Genomic DNA, 21,898 nt, shown 5'->3' on the forward strand with positions numbered 1-21,898 from the left:
CAACCTTCTGTACAGAGTTGCATTTCTTTGTATGTTAAGCACATGTATTATGTCAGTCTCAGTCTAATGATGGAGATGCTAACGGCTAGGAATGTGTGAGGCCTGGAATACTTGTGGCAGCCCCATTTGCCCAATGCTGTGGCTGGAATGGCCCTTGTGGTTCTTACTATGATTGCAGGACACAATTCGGGAATGCAAAGTGGATCATATTGTCTGTTTTTCCAGTTATGCTCCAGACATAGGCCATGTGCAATTTTATGTGCTCTCCAAATTAATCTGTATTTTGGGGGTTCGGGGTGGAGATGTGTGAGGAGATCTGATTTACCCAGGTGTCATTTTCTAATAGGGATCAGGAAATCTTCTTAATCTTAATATTAGTGTTTTTCTGCCTGGCAAAACTAAAATTATGCTAGTAAACAAAGGATCACTTTGGCTCTTGAGAACAAGGGAAAAGGAGCCCCAGGGATGCAACAGGTAATTAGTAGCCAAAGGACTCTGAATCTTTAGCAGATAAAACTCTCCTCAGTTGGAGGGTGCAGGCAGTTTTCTTTTCGCATGTTAATTTAATTTCTAAAGTGCTTCTAAAGGCACTCAAAAAGTGGACACTAGTGCTAAACATATTTAAAGACCTTCTAACTTACCTCACCCTTCTCTATACTCTTTTTCTTGTAATCCATACTTGAATTCAGCCTCCATCTCCTGCCCCAGAAGACACAAGTCCCCAACATACTTTTTGTCTATTATCAGGTGTACATGTTTCATGGATGTTCATGAACAGATTTCAGTTACACAAAATAAAATGTTACATTTCTTCACATTCAAGTTTTACCATAAATAATAACCGCATAATATAAGCAATGAAGAGCCAGTGGAAGACTTGAGTAGGGCAACTACATCAGATTTGTGTCTCAGAAATAGCATTCTTGAAACTCCTAAATATTGAGAGAATGGATAGATTTCCCTAGAAGTCACAAAGAAGGCATATCACATTCATATATGAAAAGACTATATTAGAGAGGGCTCACTGACACATCTGAGCTGTGGCTGCTCTGGGAATTTTTGCTATTCAGTGTACCAAGGCTCTGCATTACCTTTTCAATTTTTATTTTAAATTTGCCAGAAAGTGATATGGGAAATTCCTTCACTTAAGAAGAAGGACAAAGAGGAAGACTGGCTGCAACCCCATGAAATTATTGATAATAAAACTAACTTGGAAAAGTTAAAAAATGTGTACAAATATGAATTTATACAACAACTAAGTGGAGAAGCTGGCATTAAAACTCAGTTCTACAGCCCCATCCATTAGCAGACAGGGTGCCTAAAGCCATACTGAGCTCACAGCCACCTCTAAACACACACCCTTGCCATGGCCCTGCCCACCAGAGGAACAAGACCCAGCTCTACCCACCAATGGGCAGGTACCAGTCTCTCTCACCAAGAAGCCTGCACAAGCCTCAGGACCAACCTCACCCACCAGAGGGCACAGACTAGAAGCAAGAGGAGCTATGATCCTACAGCCAGCAGAAAGTAAACCACAAACACAGAAAGGCAGACAAAATGAGAGGGCAGAGAAATATGTTCCAGAAGAAGGAACAAGTAAAAACCCACAAGAACAACTAAATGAAGTAGAGATAGGCAACCTACCTGAAAAAGACTTCAGAGTAATGATAGTAAAGATGATCCAAGATCTCAGAAAAAGAATGGAAGCACAGACTGAAAAGTTATAAGATATGCTTAACAAAGAGCTAGAAGATTTAAAGAACAAATAAATAGAGATGAACAATAACTGGATTGAAAAATACACTAGAAGGAATCAATAGCTGAGTCAGAAGAACAAATAAGTGAGCTGGAAGACAATGGCTGAACTCGCCGCCACAGAACAGAATAAAGAAAAAAGAATGACAAGAAATGAGGACAGTCTCAGAGACCCTCGGGGGCAACATTAAAAGCACCAACATTCACATCATAGGGCTCCCAGAAGGAGGAGAGAGAGAGATAGGGCCTGAGAAAATATTGTAAGAGATTAAGGGCGAAAACTTCTCTAACATGAGAAAGGAAACACTCATTCAAGTCCAGGAAGCACAGAAAGTCCCACACAAGATAAACCCAAGGAGGAACACACTGAGACACACATTAATCAAACTGACAAAAATCAAAGACAAAGAAAAAGTATTAAAAGCAACAGGGGAAAAGCAACAAATAACATACAAGGGAATCCTCATAAGGTTATCAGCTGATTCTTTTAGCAGAAACTCTGCAGGACAGAAGGGAGTAGCATGATATATTTAAAGTGATGAAAGGGAAAAACCTACAACCAAGAGTAGTCTACTCAGCAGGGCTCTCATTCAGATTCAACAGAGAAGTCAAAAGTATAACAAGCAAAAGCTAAGAAAATTCAGCACCACCACACCAGCTTTACAAGAAGTCTTAAAGGAACTTCTCTAGGCAGAAAAGAAAAAGCCACAACTAGAATCAAGAAAATTATGAATGGAAAAGCTCACCAGCAAAGGCAAACATAAAGTAAAGGTAGGAAATCATCCACACACAAATATGATATCAAAACCACCAATCATGAGAAGAGAGTACTAATACATGATATAGGAAATGCACTGGAAATTAAGAGACCAGCAACTTAAAACAATCTTGTACATATATAGACTGCTGTATCAAAACTTCAAGAGAACCACAAAACCAAAATTTGCAGCAGAAACACAAAAAAGAGAAAGCAATCCAGGGGACTTCTCTGGTGGTCCAGTGGTAAAGAATCTGCCTTCCAATGCACGGGATGTGAGTTCGATTTCTGGTTGGGGAACTAGGTTCCAACACGCCATGGGGCAGCTGTGCCCAGGCACCTCAACTAGAGAGCCTGTGGGCACCAAACTACAGAGCCCACATGCTCTGGAGCCCATGTGCTGCAAATACAGAGCCCACGTGCTCTGCAGCCTGAACGCCACAACTAGAGAAGAGAAAAAACCCGCATGTCGCAAGTAGACAGAAGCCCACATGCCACAAGATCCTGCATGCCTCAACAAAGATCCCATGTGCTGCAACTAAAATCTGACGTACCCAAAAAATATTAAAACTAACTAACTAACTAAATATATATTTAAAAAAAGCAATCCAAACACAACACTAAAGATAGACATCAAATCACAAGAGAAGAGAACAAAAGAGGAAGGGAAGATAAAAAGACCTTCAAAAACAAACCCAGGGGGCTTCCCTGGTGGTGCAGTGGGTAAGACTCTGCGCTCCCAGTGCAGGGCGCCTGGGTTTGATCCCTGGTCAGGGAACTAGATCCCGCAAGCATGCCGCAACTAAGAGTTCACATTGCTGCAACTAAGAGTCTGCATGCCGCGATTTAAGACTCTGGATGTCGCAACTAAGAAGGCCGCATGCTGCAACTAAACAAAAGATCCCATATGCCGCAAGAAAGATCCCGTGTGCTGCAACTAAGACCTGGCACAGACAAAATAAATAAATAAATCTTTTAAAGAATCCAAAACAATTAACAAAATGGCAAAGAACATACATATCGATAATTACCTTAAATGTAAATGGATTAAATTCTCCAACCAAAATACATAGACTGGTTGAATGGATACAAAAACAAGACTCTTATATATGCTGACTACAAGAGACCCACCTCAGATCTAGGGACACATACAGACTGAAAGGGAGGGGATGGAAAAAGGCATTCCATGGAAATGGAAATCAAAAGAAAGCTGGAGTAGCAATACTCATATCAGAGAAAATAGATTTTAAAATAAAGAATGTTACAAGAGACAAAGAAGGACACTACATAATGATCAAGGGATCAATCCAAAAAGAAGATATAACAATTGTAAATATATATGAACCCAACATAGGAGCACCTCAATATATAAGGCAAATGCTAACAGCCATAAAAGGAAAAATTGACAGTAGCACAATAATAGTGGGGGACTTTAACACCCCACTTTCATCAATGGACAGATCATCCAGACAGAAGATCAATAAGGTAAAACAGGCCTTAAATGACACATTAGATCAGATGGACTTAATTGATATTTATAGAGCATTCCATCTGAAAGCAAGAGAATACACTTTCTTCTGAAGTGCACATGGAATATTCTCCAGGATAGATCACATCTTGGGCCACAAATCAAGCCTTGGTAAATTCAAGAAACTGAAATCATATGAAGCATCTTTTCCAACCACAACGCTATGAAAATAGAAATAAATTACAGGAAAAAAGAAACTGTAAAAAACACAAACACATAGAGGTTAAACAATATGCTACTAAACAACCAATGGATCATGGAAGATATCAAAAAATATCTAGCGATAAATGACAACAGAAACACAACAGTCCAAAAGCTGTGGGATGCAGCAAAAACAGTTCTAAGAGAGAAGTTTATAGTGATACAAGCTTACCTCAGGAAACAAGCAATATCTCTAATAAACAACCTAACCTTATACCTAAAGCAACGAGAGAAAGAAGAACAAACAAATCCCAAAGTTAAGTAAAAGGAAAGAAATCATACAGATCAGAGCAGAAATTTAAAAAAAAAGAAACAGAGGAGAACAACAGAAAAGATCAATGAAGCTAAAAGCTGGTTCTTTGAGAAGATAAACAAAATTGATAAACCCTTAGCCAGACTCATCAAGAAAAAAAGGGAGAGGACTCAAATCAATAAAATTAGAAATGACAAAGGAGAAGTTACAACTGACCCCACAGATATAAAAAGGATCATAAGAGACTACTACAAACAACTACATGCCAATAACATGGACAACCTAGAAGAATGGACAAATTCTTAGATACAACCTTCCAAGACTGCACCAGTAAGAAACAGAAAATATGAACAGAGCAATCACAAGTAATGAAATTTAAACAGTGATTTAAAAACTTCCAACAAACAGAAGTCCAGGACCAGATGGCTTCACAGGCAAATTCTATCAAATATTTAGAGAAGAGTTAACACCTACCCTTCTGAAACTCTTCCAAAAGTTGGAGAGGAAGGAACACTCCCAAGCTCATTCTATGAGGCCACCATCACCCTGATAATAAAACCAGACAAAGATACCACAAAAAAAGAAAATTACAGGCCAATATCACTGATGAACATAGACACAAAAATCCTCAACCGAATTTAGCAAACTGAATCCAACAACACATTAAAAGGATCATACGCCATGATCAAGTGGAATTTATCCCAGGGATGAAAGAATTTTTCTATACCTGAAAATCAACCAGTGTGATACACCACATTACCAAGTTGAAGAATAAAGACAATATGATCGTCTCAATAGATACAGAAAACGCTTTTGATAAAATTTAACATCCAGTTATGATAAAAACTCTCCAGAAAGTGGGAATATAGGGAACTTACCTCAACATAATAAAGGCCATATGTGACAAACTGACAGCTAACATCATTCTCAATGGTGAAAAGTTGAAAGCATTCTGCCTAATATCAGGAAAAAGGCAAGGATGTCTCTTGCTGCCACTTTTATTCAACACAGTTTTGGAAGTCCTAACCATGGCAATCAGAGAAGAAAAAGAAATAAAAGGAATCCAAATTGGAAAAGAAGAAGTAAAACTGTCACTGTTTGCAGATGAAATGATACTATACCTAGAAAATCCTAATGATGCTACCACAAAACTACTAGAGCTCATCAGTAAATCTGGTCATGTTGTGTGATACAAAATTAATACTCAGAAATCTCTTACATTCCTATACACTAACAATGAAAAGATTAGAAAGAGAAATTTAGGAAGCAGTCTCCTTTACCATCTCATCAAAAAGAATAAAATACCTAGGAATAAACCTACCTAAGGAGACAAAAGATCTGTATTCTGAAAACTATAAGATGCTGATGAAAGAAATCAAAGATGACACAAAAAGACAGAAAGATATACCATGTTCTTGAATTGTAACAATCAATATTGTCAAAATGACTGTACTACCCAAGGCAATCTACAGATTCAGTGCAATCCCTCTCAAATTACCAATGGCATTTTTCACAGAACTAGAACAAAAAATCTTAAAATTTGTATGGAGACACAAAAGACCCTGAATAGCCAAAGCAATCCTGAGAAAGAAAAACAGAACTGGAGGAATCACACTCCCTGAGTTCAGACTATACTATTAAGCTACAGTAATCAAAACAGTATGGTAGTGGCACAAAAACAGAAATATAGATCAATGCAACAGAATAGAAAGCCCAGAAATAAACCCACACACCTACAGTCAATTAATCTACTACAAAGGAGGCAAGAATATACAATGGGGAAAAGACAGTCTCTTTAATAAGTGGTTCTGGGAAAACTGGCAGCTACGTGTAAAAGAATGAAATTAGAACATTCTCTAACACCACACACAAAAATAAACTCAAAATGGATTAAGGACCTAATTATAAAGGCTGGACACTATAAAACTCTTAAAGGAAAACACAGGCAGAACACTCTTTGACATAAATCTCAGCAATATATTTTTTGATCCACCTCCTCAAGTAATGCAAATAAAAACATAAATAAACAAGGGCAACCTAATTAAATTAAAAAGCTTCTGCAGAGCAAAGGAAACCATAAATAAAATGAAAAGACAACCCACCGAATAGGAGAAAGTATTTGCAAATGAAGGTCAATACCCCCACAAAGAAACAATAAAAAAATGGGCATATCTAAGCAGACATTTCTCCAAGGAAGACATAAAAATGGCCAAAAAGCACATGAAAAGATGCTCAACATCACTAATTATCAGAGAAATGCAAATCAAATCTACAATGAGGTAACACCTCACACCATTCAGAATGTCCATCATGAAAAGGTCTACAAAAAATAAAGCTAGAGGGCTTCCCTGGTGGCGCAGTGGTTGAGAGTCTGCCTGCCGATGCAGGGGACGCGGGTTCGTGCCCCGGTGCGGCAGGATCCCGCATGCTGCAGAGCGGCTGGGCCCGTGAGCCATGGCCGCTGAGCCTGCGCATCCGGAGCCTGTGCTCCGCAACGGGAGAGGCCACAGCAGTGAGAGGCCCGCGTAACACAGGAAAAATAAATAAATAAATAAAAAATAAACGCTAGAGAGGGTGTGGAGAAGAGAGAACCCTCCTAACCGTTGGTGGGAATGTAAACTGGTACAAGCACTATGGAGAACAAATAGAGGTTCCTTAAAAAACTAAAACTAGAACTACTAAATGATCCAGCAATCCCACTCCTGGGCACATATCTAGCGAAAACCATTATTCGAAAAGATACATGCACCCCAATGTTCACTGCAGCACAATTTACAACAGCCAAGACATGGAAGCAACCTAAATGTCCATTGATGGAGGAATGGATAAAGAAGATGTGGTACATATATACAATGGAATATTACTCAGCCATAAAACAGAACAAAATAATGCCATTTGCAGCAAACAGAATGAAATAATGCCATTTGCAGCAACAGGGATGGACCTAAAGATTATCATATTAAGTGAAGTAAGTGAGACGAAGACAAATATCACATAATATCACTCATAAGTGGAATCTAATTTTAAAAAAAGATACAAATGAACTTCTTTACAAAACAGAAACAGACTCACAGACTTCAAAACAAACATCATTACCAAAGGGGAAATGTAGGGGGAGGGATAAATCAGGATCTTGGGATTAACATATACACACTACTATATATAAGATGGATACCCAACAGGGACCTACTATATAACATGGTGAACACTACTCAATATTCTGTGACAACCTATGTGAGAAAAGAATCTGAAAAAGAATGAATATATGTATATGTATAACTAACTTTGCTGTACACCTGAAACTAACACAAAATTGTAAATCAACTATAATCAAATAAAATTTTAAAAAATTCAGTTCTGCCTTTCTGAGAAAAATAAAGCTTATCTTCATCCCAATAAATTCCCCTAGCTTCTTCATCTATGTCCAAGGAAGGCATTTATAAATAGAAAACTGACAATTCCAAAATGTATTTGATACAGAGGAACAGTTAAATAATACCACAAGGAAGCTAACAGGCAAATGCAGAACGTGGTATGTTCTATGAAAAAACTGATCCAATTTAAACAAGTCAAGGACACAGAGAAAGAAGAGGAAGACAAGTAGGCTCCTCCGAATTAAGAGTTGTAAGAGACATAACCACCAGTGTCAAGAGTGGACCTTCTTTGGATTCTTACTCAAACTCTAAAAAAACAGCATGTTTGAGACAATAGGGCAATTTGATTATAAACATTTATCATTTTAGATGATACAAAAGAATTATTGTTAATGTTAAGTGTATGAATCTCAGTAGGATTATTGAAGAAAATGTTCCTGTGTATAAGAGATGCTGGCTGAAGTTGTAGGAATGAAATGACTATGCCTGAAGCACTTTATAATGCTTGAGGATTTTTCTAAAAAATTGAATAGGTAAAGCAAATGTGCCAATCTTGATAATTACTGAATCTATATGATAGGTATATATGAGTTCATTATGTTATTTTCTACATTTTTGTGTATGTTTGACCTTTTGTAATAAAAAATACTAATGTAAAAAAAGACTATATTATAAAGATGTTACTTTTACCACATTTATGTGACTCCAATAAAAATTCCAGTAGAATTGTGTCTTAGTGGACTAGACAGTGTATCTAAAATATATCCATGATGATACGCACTCAAGAATATCCAAGAACACAGTTTAAAAAAAATGGATGGATTTCTTTGTTCCTTCCTTCTGTACGTATTACTGAATACTAATCAAGTGATTTTAAAAAAAACAAAAACAAAACCCTGCAATGCATTGCAGTTACAAGATCAAAATTAGGTAAAGATAGGGTCTTCTCCTTCATAGAGCATGCAATCTCATTATCTAGGGGGTAGTATCGTGGAGAGATTAGGAGTACTGACTGTGGAGAGAAGGAGATAGAGGGCAAAATCAAAGACGCTGCCAAGAAAGGCATAGGGTATCACACAAGACTGGTCTAAGAAGACTATGGATAGTAAATTAAAGGGAACATTCATTCTCTAAGATGAAAGAAAACTTAGAGAAAGTAATGGAACGTGGGCTTTGGAGTTAAAGGTACCTGTGTTTGAATCTCATCTCTGTCCATTTGTAGATTTGTTAGTAGCTAGTTAGCTTCAGCAAATGACTTTACTCCCCTCAGCCTCGTTTTCTTTTTCCCTTACACAAGTTTCAGAGTGATATAAACCTCATGGGATTATTGTGAGGAATAAATATGATGAGAAATGTAAACCACATAGCCAGGTACTGGCAAAAAGAAAGGAATGGATGAATGTGTAAATCCCTAGGTAAGTTGATATGGAGAGAAGGATAAAAGTAGAAAGATAGATAATAAAATTTCCAGAATTACAAGGCAAAGGGGAAAAAAGTGGAGCTAGTTCATCCTGAGGTTTCCCTACACAATAAAGAAGAGGTGAAGTTTACCACTCAAAGTAATGTAGCAGAGGTGTGGTCAGACAGTTGAAAAAATTGGATTAAAAATGGAAATTATACGGAGATGGGTGGCATAGGTAGCAACCTGACATTAAATAATAAGAGACCTCCTTAGGAGTCTAGAGGGCCTAGGTCAGTAGTGATGATAGCAGGACTGTAGACTCCATTGTATGGAAGTTGTTCCATCCTTGCTCCACAGCCAAGGTCTGGAGCAGGAAAATAGCATGCTGAATTTATCCCGGCTTGGAAGAAAGAGGGAAGAATCAAGAACAGGATGTCAAGAGAGCATGCTCATGCCAAGGGGCTAAATATAAATGTCAGTCTATGGGACTCAGACTGAGAAGGGAAGACAAGCAGCAAAAGGAGTACTAACTACTCTAGGAGAGTTTAAAGTGTGTGAGATAGAAATTTTCCAGATTATGGCAAAATTTCAGGCTTGCCTACGTTAAGGTGGAGGGGAGGGAAACACATGGAGACTTCAGAAGACTTAGGTATTGCAAAGATTATTAGTCGTGGTGCTGGAGTTTCCCTGGCTGATGTCAGAAATCATGTCCTACAAAGATCAAACAGATAACCCTTCTGAGAAGCAGGATGGGCTAAATGACCTCTGGAGGCAGAGACCAGGAAAATGAATCAGCCTTGAATTTGGTGTGTATACCAGATTATCTGGAATAAGGTAGGTAATTAACCTGCTTTGCAAATGTCATCTTGTTCTCATGATCCACAATCAGAAACCACAAGTACAGAACCTCCAGGTCTGTCCCTGCCTGCTGGAGCATGAAACATCAGAGGAGGTGGTTTAAGAGAGGGGTCAAACTAGGAAACAGCTATTAGCGCAGTATCTTGCCAATCAACTGGTCACTCAACTGAGCAAGGAGCCTGCCTCCTCTGCTCAACATGCCCCTGGGCCACAGACTCATGGAACAGCAACTTTGCTCAAGGCTAGCTGTGACCTCAGGGTGACTACAGCGGGCTCACATTTTGCAGCAAGCTCATTCAGGTAAACATCTCTTCACCTCCTTATTCTAAGTCAGTGATGGTATCTCTTTGGCTTTCTTCTCTGTCACTAGGTTTCCCAGTATGTTTGTTTTCCTCCAGCACCCTCCTTTTGTTTCCTCTGCACAGCTAATATGGTTCTCTCTCATTTCTCTATGTGTCCACCAGCTGCAATTTGGAGAAGAGACAGAATGAGTAGAGTAGGGCATGGGAAGTTGAGTAAATGACTTGGAATGTATCTTCTCTCTAGGCCAAATAGTTCCATTCTTACAAAAGAAGAGTTTGGCTACAGAAATTGGTAATTTAATACAGTTAAACTCTACTTACATTAATATCAGTTGATATTCTCAGTATCCTGTGATGTTCATGCTTTTTCTGAGGCTCATACTTCTAAGAAATGTTGAAGCTAGAATTTGAACTTACCAGTGTCATCAAAATCATGTGTACTATATATGAATCATAAAAATGATAAAAATCAATTATCCTGATTTGTGTATCAGGAAAGGTATACATAATTTTTATGACCCCAGACCAACAATTCCATTTTCAATCTATTCTTTGTATTTGAGCACATGTAACTGGCCTGGAAGAAGAAACTTACTTAGGAAATGGAGGACTTGAATGTGGGAGAAACTGGTCTATCCCAGGAAATCAAACAATGTGTATTATAAAGTGACACATCCCTGATTGTGCAGCATAGTCCTCAGTTCACACCTATTTTCTCAGAATTCTTATGAATTCTCAGTGTCCGTATTCACTAACATGAGTGTCTCAGTTTAGATGATATATTGTAGGATGAACCTATTTATACGTAACATGCCGGGGTCAGCCCTGGTGAGAGCCCTGAGGTTAATTCCTCTTCCAAGCCAAAACAGTGACTGTACAATGGCTGTTGGCAGGGGAAAAAAAAAGTTATTTTAATGGTTTTGTTTCCCTCTTTAGAGCAGAAGAGCCTTCTTAGGTCTGAATCCCTAGAGACCAGACCAGTTTGGAATCACCATGGCCAAGTTCATGGGAACGGCACTAATTCAGAGTAGTGGGTTCTCTCACGTTTGGAAAGCCAGTTATGCAAGAGATTACGAATAAACTATCTTGAGCATTTTCACAGGCCTCACCAAAGCAGGACGTTAGATGAGATCAAATGGCTGCCTTTCCCTGCATGACCATATTTTTCCTGGTATCCTCCACTTTGGCACAGATTGTTTTTTCAGGTAAGCATATGTCTTTTACTTGCAGGAGAGAAAAAGAGTCATTTATGACTGGATGGGTAAAGTTTTGCTGAAACATAGGCCTTTGGGCTTGATAATACAAATGGGGTATCAATTGGGTATCACTATTGGAAAGGGATTGCTATAGGATAGCAATTTAAAATTATTTTGAACATGACAAATGAAACAAAATAAACCAAAATGAACAAAAGTTTAGGTTCAAAGATATGTCACTGCCTCCATACCCTTTTCCTTCCACTGCAGTCCCACCCTCATCTTTTATGTAACCAGTCTTATTTTAGGTACCTATTGGCATCCTGCTTTTCCCAATTCAGAATGTTCTGAAAAGCAGTACATATCAGTTCACAGGGATTTCCTCATTCTTTTATACAACAGCATAAGACTTTTTTGGATGGATGTACCAAAGTTTATTCAACCAGTCTTAGGTGTACGGGCATTAGTTTGTGTCCAATATTTTGCAATTAAAAAACATGCTGCAATAAATAATCTTATGCATATGTATTTTTCTATCGTTGGGAGTTTATCTTCAGGGTAGATTCCTTGAATTGTGATTGAATGTGAATGCAAAGTAGTTTTGTTCAACGTTGCCAAATTTCACTTCATAAAAGTTGTGCCAACTTGCATTCCCACCAGTAATAGATGGTATTTCAATATAGTTTTCATTAGCATTTTTCTTATCATACTGCATTTGAATATCTTTCACAAATTTAAGGGTCATTTCCATATCTTCGGGGTTTTGTGTGTGTGTATGAATTGTAGGTCCATGTATATAACTCATTCAGCAATTGGGATTTTTTTCCCCTCAATTTTAAAGTATTCTTTATGTATCAGGTATATTAGCCCTTTATCTATGATATGTGTTGCAAATATTTTTTCCAGTTTATCAGATATCTTTTTTAGTTTATGTTTATATTTTGTCATGAAAAAGTTATTTTTATTTGGATGTAATAAAATGTATCAGTCCTTTCTGTTACTGCCCAGAGATTAATGAGTCATTATCAGAAAGTCTTTCATATATTAAGATTAAAGAGCAACTCAGTTGTGTTATATTTTGATCTTTGTATTGTTTTGTTTTTTATGTTCAGATCCAGGTCCATTTGAAGTTTGTTCTTATGTATGGTATGCAGTGTATATATATTACTTTATTTTTACTAGATGAAGGCTTTTATTTTTCTTTTCTCATAACTATATCCAGCTGCTTTTGTTATTAAAATATTCTGGCTTTTTAGAATTAGAGAGGAGCATTCCATCTTTTTTATTCTCTGAAAGAGTGCATATGTAAACAGCATAGTCTATTCCTGGAGAGGTTGGGAGGCTTGTTGTTTCCTTTATGTGAAGATTTTAAAATCGTACAACTTTTCTAACTTTGTAAATTCTGACTTTTGGAAAGCTAGAATTTTCTTGGATATTTTAAATATCACCTAACAGTGAGAGATAGGGCAAAACTTCAATAGGTCTTTTCTTATTTTATTCTCCCATAGCCAGCTGGTCATCCTCTATCCCTAAGCAACACCAGCACTCCTCGCACAAATCAGTTCACCATATCCCTCAGTCTCTCCAGAGCCAAGGAACTCCTAAGCTTTCTCATCATCATTCTTAGTATCCTCTTTAGTTCAGCATCTTGGTAGGAACTGGCCTAATCCTTTATTTACTATATTACTTTTAATTTTTACAACCATCTTTAAAATGCATACACTTATCCTAATTGTTGTGACGAGGAAACTAAAGCCAACAAAAGTCAAGTGACTTAATGAAAATAACACGGTTTGCAAGTTAAGCATACAACCCCAAATGGTTTTTAACTCTTTCCTCAATGACACAGCAAATTTATAAATGAAGTCAGGACTGTGAAAAGGAGAGAATAAATAAATGGATGAAGTAGTTAACAAAGGAATACCACCCACAAATTTTGTTGCCACAAATTATTTTGTATACTTTGTGCAAATAAGTAATTGCATTACATTTCTTTGTTCAGTCAGTAACTTCAGTGAGTGAAATCAAACTCCACGGAGAACTGTTTCTTTTAACCTATTGTGTCTGTACTTTATTTGCAGAAATCTTCAAACCCCATGACTATTCTAAATGGCCTATGGTAAATTTAAATTTCTAAGTTCTGAATTCTGATTTTAATCTGATCACTCTCCTGACATGAGAGACCTAAAACTTCATAGTGGTTAAGTAGAATGGAAGTTTTCTATGTGACTTTGGGCATGTATCTTAACCTCTTAGGCTTAGATTTACTCCCATGTAGCACAAGCGTTGTAATAGTAAGATGCATCTCTGAACATTAAATGAATTAATACCTGTCAATTGTCCAAGGCCACAGAGTTTAACAATGGTATATACAGAATTTAATCCCAGTCTCAATACAGAACCCTCACTCTTAAAAACTACATTTAAGCCCCTATCTTCTAGGAGTTCAGAGACACATAACTATCTCTACTCACAAACTTCTTATAATGAGTTACTGGCATTGGGACTCCAAGTTTAAGTGAAAACTTTGCATTTGGGATTTAAGCTGAGTTATTATACTGCTTATGACTAGCAAATGATGAATGAGTGAGGATACTGTAGTTAGAAAAAAACTTGCCTGACCAAAGCCCAGAGGAGAGGAAATCTTGCAAAAAGATCAATTGACTAGTAACATTTGATATTATTTCTATGTAGGGCAGAAGTGACAGGCCAGGAATAGATGAGGGAAAATCTATCAGTTGTTATTCATACGATATTTTATGATGTTTGTAGCCCCCATGTAAAATGTACTACCCACTGGATCCTCTTTATGACGCAAACTGTCCTGAGGTGACAGCATATGTTTGTGCTACAAATGGCCACACTTACAAGAATGAGTGTCTCCTTTGTGTTGATCAGTGGTAAGTTCAAAATAAAATACCATTATTTTTTCTCTATATTTCTTCACAGAAATTTCCAATAATTTTAGCAAGGAACTGGATTTGCTGATGCATGGGATTTTTTTTTTTAATAGCCTCTATTGTTCACAAAAGACTGAGGACAGACTACATACATAGTAAAGAGAAAAGACTTTTTAAAAAATTTAGTTAACATTCAAAGTTGACTCATTTAAAAAAAAGAGAAAGAAAAGCTTACATGATATTTTGGCAGAATTGTACAGAGATCATATTAGTAGATAGTCTATAGATTATATTCAAGCAATAAATAGAAATCCATCTTAAAAAAATCAAATTTTCTTTAACAAGTCACAGTGACATCCCTATGAGTAGCACCCATATTGTTGCCTGGAAGAAGTAAATATAGATACTGATACAGACATACAGACACAGACATAAATACAGGTGTAGATATACACGTAAGTAACAAAGTGATTATGTGGTCTTACATGGAAAAAAACTGACTGTCAAATTTTTTTGCCTTTCAAATAAATTCAATGGGAAATTTAAATTAAAAAGTTAATAATATTCCTTGTGATATATTTTAGCTCTATTTGAAATTGTTTTTACAAATCAGCCTTATCGTGTCTTGTCAGTAACTCTTCCATGACCTATGAGAGCCTCTCTGTTGGGAGTCTCCAGGAGTACCCTCAGGTTTGATGATTCCCTAGTAGGACTGATAGAACTCAGAAAAGCTGTTATATGCATGCTAACAGTTTATTACAATGAAAGGATACAGAATAAAATCAGCAAAGGCAGAAAACTCATAGGGTGGAGTCTAGGAGATCAGGTACAAGCTTCCAGTCGTCCTCTCCCAGGGGAGTCACACAGGCAGTGCTTAAATTCTCCCAGCTATCATGTGTCATAACTTATATAAAGTATTGACAACCTGGGAAGCCCCACCAAAGCTTTGGTGTCCAGGGTTTTTACTGGGGACATGCAGCACCTACATGATTGACAACTACTTAGTCTCCAGCCCCCTCCCCCTAGGAGTTAAACTGATACAGAGTGGCTCAGCACCACAGGTGAACAAAAACAGGCATTCACCTCAGGGTAAATTATCTGGCATGACCTATGGCCCTAGGTTACAAAGTTACTCTTATCAGCCAGAATATCCCAAGGGTGTAGAGATTACTTCCTATGAGCTGATTTGAGCATCTCAAGTCTGCTGAGCTAACTCTTTAATGCATATCTTCCTTTGAGAAGAATCTTCACGGACTCATCACATTAGCATGCCACTGCAATTATTTCTGAGCACTGAAGGAAACGAGGTGTAGAAACTAGTCCAATAAAGGTAATACTTGCTCATCTTCAGAGCAAGTACTAGACTCAGAGGATGACTTTAAAGGAAAAGAATGGGAACTGAAAAATGTGAATTAACCAAGTATCTCCCATTGACTTCAAAGAAAGATGAATGAGAATTCATGAATATTAGCAGACTATGTAGAATGATTAAATTACATAATCATTCCTTCCAAATGTGGTGGTTGTCACTTTCTCAGGCAGGGCTAATTAGGCAAAAGACTTTGGGAAGTGTCTTCTTAGCTCTTCCACATAAGCCTTTTTCACACTGTCTGGTATTTGGATGCACAACATTAAAATGAGCAGCATAAGAAGGACCCACCCACAATGGCCTGGGCTTCTGAAAATCAGCATAGGTTGATGTAGAATTATATTGGGGAAAATATATTATATTTTCCACTCTGCTACAACCAAATGGCTTCTCAAAGATGGTTCTGAGATTTTTTTCAGCCTCATCTAGGAGACTTGAGAAAGTCTCAAAAGCTCTATCAGCATGCCTCTGATCTGTTCTGGCATTCTCTCACCCTCTCACTCTCATTCTCTCTCCTTCTCTCCTTTCTTTCTTTCTTCCTTTCCTTCGTTTCTATCTTGTAAGTCTGCCAGATACACTATGAACACTGTTTTTTCTCAATCAAAGTATAAATAAGGAGCCTCTGCTGATTAGAAAAGAAAAAAATGGTTCTCTCATTGGAGCCATTATGAACATAGTTCTTATCAAACATATCTATTTCTGGAACACAGAGAACACTGATGCCAATGGCAGGGATGGTACAGTTGCCTGTATATTTGTTTTAATTCTCACTGTGACTTGCATGTATAAACGTGGCCTTCATGCCATTTCTGGATCTCGGGGCAACAAGAATAGTCATTATGCTCTTTTGAGTAATGGAGGCAGAAGAGTAATTCTTCTGTCTCTGCTCTTAGCTAGTGTTTTGAAGAAAAATTCTGAGAAACTGGACTTACAATCCTGAGAGATATCCGCCATTTATGAACAATGTAAATCCCTTGAAAAACAGAAAACTTAAGTGTGCGTCTTGCTCAGAATTGAAAAAAAAAAAAATCAGTCATTATCCTTAAAGGAATCCCCCAAGCCTACTCAGTGTAGGGACCTCATAATAACTACCAAGAAAATAGAGTTGTCGGGCTTCCCTGGTGGCGCAGTGGTTGAGAGTCTGCCTGCCGATGCAGGGGACACGGGTTTGTGCCCCGGTCCGGGAAGATCCCACATGCCGCGGAGCGGCTGGGCCCGTGAGCCATGGCGGCTGAGCCTGCGCGTCCGGAGCCTGTGCCCCGCAACGGGAGAGGCCACAACAGTGAGAGGCCCGTGTACCACAAAAAAATAAAAATAAAAAAAATTAAAAGAAAAAGAAAATAGAGTTGTATGAAACAGATCCCAGACTCTTCATAAGTTTGTGGTCTTATGTGGCAAAAAGAATATATTACATAAGAAAATTCATGATAACAGAAAACAGTATTGGTTCTGTTTAACCAGAATAGTATTTCAGTAAGTTTTTATGGTTGACAGTATTTCAAAAATCAGATTTTACCTAAAAATACAGGTTTCCAATTTATTTTTTAAAAATCAAACATTAATAGTAAGCTAGGATTTCACATTCAAGAAATAAGCAACAGTTATCTAGTAGCAGTTCCCCATCTAAATGGAGTGCAGGCAATATATATATTATTTTTCAGATTCTTTTCCATTATAGGTCATTACAAGATACTGAGTATAGTTCCCTGTGCTATACAGTAGGTCCTTGTTGTTTACCTATTTTATATACAGTAGTATGTATATGTTAATCCCAAACTCCTAATTTATCCCCCCAACCTGCTATTGCCTTTGATAACCCTATGTTTGTTTTCTATGTCTATGAGTCTATTTCTGTTTTGTAAATAAGTTCATTTGTATCCTTTTTTAAGGTTCCACATATACTGATATCATATGACATTTGTCTTTTTCTTTTTCTGACTTACCTCACTTAATATGATAATCTCTAGGTCCATGCATATTGTTGCAAATGGCATTAATTCATTCTTTTTTTTACAGCTGAGTAATATTCCATTACACACACACACACACACACACACACACACCCCATATCTTCTTTATCCATTCATCTGTTGATGGACATTTAGTTTGCTTCCATGTCTTGGCTAATACTGCTATTAACATTGGGGTGCATGTATCTTTTCAAATTAGAGTTTTATTCAGATATGTGCCCAGAAGTGGGATTGCAGGATCATATGGTAACTCTGTTTTTAGTTTTTTAAGGAACCTCCATACTGTTCTCCATTGTGGCTGCACCAATTTACATTCCCACCAATGGTGTAGAAGGGTTCCCTTTGCTCCACACTCTCTCCAGCATTTATTATTTATAGAGTTTTTAATGATGGCCATTCTAACTGGTGTGAGGTGATACCTCATTGTAGTTCTGATTTGCATTTCTCTAACAATTAGTGATGTGGAACATCTTTTCATGTGCCTGTTGGCCATCTGTATGTCTTCTTTGGAGAAATGTCTATTTAGGTCTTCTGCCCATTTCCTGATTGGGTTGTCTTTTTTTTTTTTTTTGATATTAAGCTGATGAGCTGTTTGCATATTTTGGAAATTAATCCTTGTTGGTCTCATCGTTTGCAAATATTTTCTCCCAGTCCTTAGGTTGTCTTTTCATTTTGTTTAAGCTTTCCTTTGCTGTGCAGAAGCTTTTAAGTTCAACTAGGACACATTTGTTTATTTTCGTTTATATTTTCATTACTCTAGGAGGTGGATCAAAAAAGATACTGGTGCCATGTATGTCAAAGAGTGTTCTGCCTATGTTTTCCTCTAAGAGTTTTATAGTGTCTGGCCTTATAATTAGGTCTTTGATCCATTCTGAGTTTATTTTTATATATGGTGTTAGAGAATGTTCTAATTTCATTCTTTTACATGTAGCTGTCCAGTTTTCCCAGCACCACTTATTGGAGAGAATGTCTTTTCGCTGTTGTATATTCTTGCCTCCTTTGGCAGTTAAAGTATTCTTAAAGAAAAAGTGCAGGGACTGGTGGCGCAGTGGTTAAGACTCTGTGCTCTCAATGCACAGGGCGCAGGTTAGATCCCTGGTCAAGGAACTAGATCTTACATGCATGTTGCAACTAATAAGAGTTCGCATGTCGCAACTAAGGAGCCCGTGTGCCACAACTAAGGAGCCCACAGGCCACAACTAGGGAGACAACGAGCTACAATTAAGGAGCCCGCCTGCTGCAATGAAGACCCGGAGCAACCAGATAAATAAATAAAAAGCTAATACTATGTTGAGAGGTTTAAAAAAAGAAAAAGTGCAAAAGAAAATAGAATGGGCAATTTACACAGGGCTCATTGCTTGGGAAAACGCATGGAACTGAGAAACTGCAATGTCTTTAGGGAAATAAGGAAGATAAAAATTGTGTTGAAAGGAATGTCAGGTATTTAAAGGACAGTAATAAATAAGGGTGGAAAGTTAGGCAGAGGCTAGTCTTCTGGGAAACATAAATCCTAAAGTAAGGGGAACAGACTGTAGTCTATGGGCAGTGTAAACCTAGTGAAAATTTGAGTAGAGTGTGAATTATGTGAATTATTATGCATAGCATTATTGCCATGGTTATCTTTTACTTCTTGGTTGAAAAATTTGACATTGCTACACTGAATGAAAAGGTATTAACATGGGAATGGGTTGGGGAATGAAAGACTCTCTACTGAAAAACTTCACAGAGCAATTTTTGAATAATCAGGACATGGGGGGGAATGTGCCAACTGTGGTGGCCATGAAAAGAGATGGAGGTAAAGGGAATTGTAGAAGCAGCTCCCTTTCTCAGGACTTCATTTGGAAGAGAACGGATGTGAAGCAAGGCCCCCTTTCCTTATGATACTAATCTCTTTTTTCTTCTCTTTTCTTTAGGGAATTCGGTCCTCATATTAAGTTTGATAAATACAGAAAATGTGATTAATGGATAACAGAGTACTATATACTTGCTTATTCTTTTCACTAAATTCTGAAAATTATTTCTTTTGGAATTTGAGGGTGTATAATAAATAACACAACTCCATGCAGCACCCAAATTTGGAACAACATTGGAAACAAAAGAAAACTAATGGAGAACTGAGTATCACATTTATTAGAAATAAACACCATACTGAAAAAGGTGGTAGATATTCATCTCTGGGTACCGATTGTTTCAAGTCAGCTTCCAGTTTGCTTGGGGCTGAGGCCTGTTATCAAACGTGCTTATGAACACTCCCCTGAATTCAGTTTATTCCAGATTGCAGGCTTATCTGCAAGGTCAGACGCTGCCCCACTAATCTCACTTAAAGACATGAACAAAAGAGAAAATATCCCCTCCACACATGCACACAGTTGTTTGAGAATTTCTACCTCATATTCATAAATGAAGCCCACTTTCAGTAGAAGAGAAAAAGGTCCACATGCTAACAGAAGGAGAGAAGAGCCAAGAGCTTTGGGGAACAAGCAAGTTTTTGAGAGAAAAGGAGAGAGTGCTCATTGTCTGACCCCCAATTGCAGTATACCTAATGCTCACTCCATCCCATTGTTCACATTACATCGTTCAGTAAATTCCCTTTTCTTTTTTTGCTTGATCTGGTCTATAATCTGTCACTTGTAGCTGAAAGATCTTGACTAATACAGGGAGATGAAGTCATTATTTTACTTGAGGCTGGGGAAATGAAAAGAGCTCTCTCCTTTGCCATGTGTGCTCTGTGTTAGTACCTGTTGTTGCCACTAGATGCCAGCCTCAATCATCTAACTTAATCTGACGAGTTGAACCAGACAGGTCCAGAAAGGTATGCACAAGTCTACTTTCTCCATCACCTTCCCAGCATATATACACAGTCCACCTCTGCTAGCAGGGGAGACCCTCGTCCTCTTATGTCTTCCTCCCTCCTGCCCCCAGCACTCCAGGCCAGTAGGATCCAGCTGGGTGGCTCTTTTTGGAGCTGGGGTGATAAAGTTTCAGGTCTCTCAGGTCCCTTAAAATGAAGAGTCTCTTAAAATACAGACCTTCTCTTGTTAATTATCATCTTGTATAGTTGAACACTATTTCATTATTTCACCTTTCCATCTCTGCCTCACCAAAAATAACAAAAGCAGAATCTTCTCCTTAAAAAGGGGTGGGAGGTATAACTTGTCCTACCACAGAATAAAAAAGAGAGAACCAGGAAAATTCTATCTTTTATTTTCCCCTCCTCAAAAAAAAAGAGAGCCCACAATTATTCTACTTTAGTAGGAAAATAAACAGGCATAGTTAGAAATCCCTGACTTAACAAGCATCTTCTCTGTTGTGTGAAAATGCTGGGCTGACTGGGAGACAGATAGGAACACACACACGGTAACTAAGCTCACATGAAGTGTAAGCTGAGAATGGAAATAACCATCTGAAGTTTTAGAAGAGAACACAGGCATTCCAGTAAAGGAAGGGCAGTTTGACATCTTGGCCCAGCCTTAAAAGAAGAGGTAGAGTTCTGACAATAATTAGCCCATGTTCACTGAGCACATGCACCATGCCAAGTGCTGTGTTTTATTTGCTTTATGTCAATTAATCCTCTCCACAGTCCTATAAGCCTGCTACCATTGTCACCCCCATTTTACAGATGAGGAAACTAAACTTAGACAAGGTAAACTATGCAATCTTGTAGTTTATAAAGGACTGAAATTTAAACTCAATTATCTTGCTCCTAACCACAACCTTATGTTGTCTACAAACCCAAAAGGGACTAGAAAAAGAGAGCCTAGATGCACTAATGGACAAAAATAAAGTAACAAAATAAAATTTTGTTTTCAAAATTATAAAATCATTCCTCAAATGGGAGCCAAGTTTCCTGCTTACTTTTCAGGTATTTAAAGTAAATTAGTTAATACTCACTTAGCATCAACTTTTTAGGCTTGATCGCCATTTCTGTTTTCTGATCTCCAGATCTATTTATTCTCTACAAAACAGTAAGAAATTTTTTACAGAGCACAGGCAAATAAAACCTATTGGTTTGTTTAATGAACATTTATTGGGT

The 21,898-nt window shown here is 37.7% G+C and overlaps 2 protein-coding genes across 4 annotated transcripts in view; one reads left to right on the forward strand and one right to left on the reverse strand.

The window, feature by feature from the left end:
- LOC137221849 (serine protease inhibitor Kazal-type 10-like) overlaps positions 1–21,898 on the reverse strand; it is an 86,208-nt gene that overhangs the window by 17,985 nt on the left and 46,325 nt on the right. The window contains exon 5 of one of the 3 annotated variants that reach the window (XM_067732182.1): positions 21,757–21,820. The exons of the other annotated variants lie outside the window; for them this stretch is intronic. Coding sequence (XP_067588283.1) covers positions 21,757–21,787 — 31 coding nt within the window. The 5' untranslated portion in view covers positions 21,788–21,820. The remainder of the gene's footprint in view (positions 1–21,756; positions 21,821–21,898) is intronic. 3 annotated transcript variants of the gene reach the window in all.
- Positions 11,566–19,827, forward strand: SPINK13 (serine peptidase inhibitor Kazal type 13). The gene is made up of 4 exons (XM_067730123.1): positions 11,566–11,635; positions 13,708–13,745; positions 14,399–14,526; positions 19,779–19,827. The coding sequence occupies exons 1-4, from the start codon at positions 11,566–11,568 to the stop codon at positions 19,825–19,827; spliced, it is 285 nt and encodes a 94-aa protein (XP_067586224.1).

The sequence above is a fragment of the Pseudorca crassidens genome, chromosome 3, assembly GCF_039906515.1.
Source record: "Pseudorca crassidens isolate mPseCra1 chromosome 3, mPseCra1.hap1, whole genome shotgun sequence".
Lineage (NCBI taxonomy): Eukaryota > Metazoa > Chordata > Mammalia > Artiodactyla > Delphinidae > Pseudorca > Pseudorca crassidens.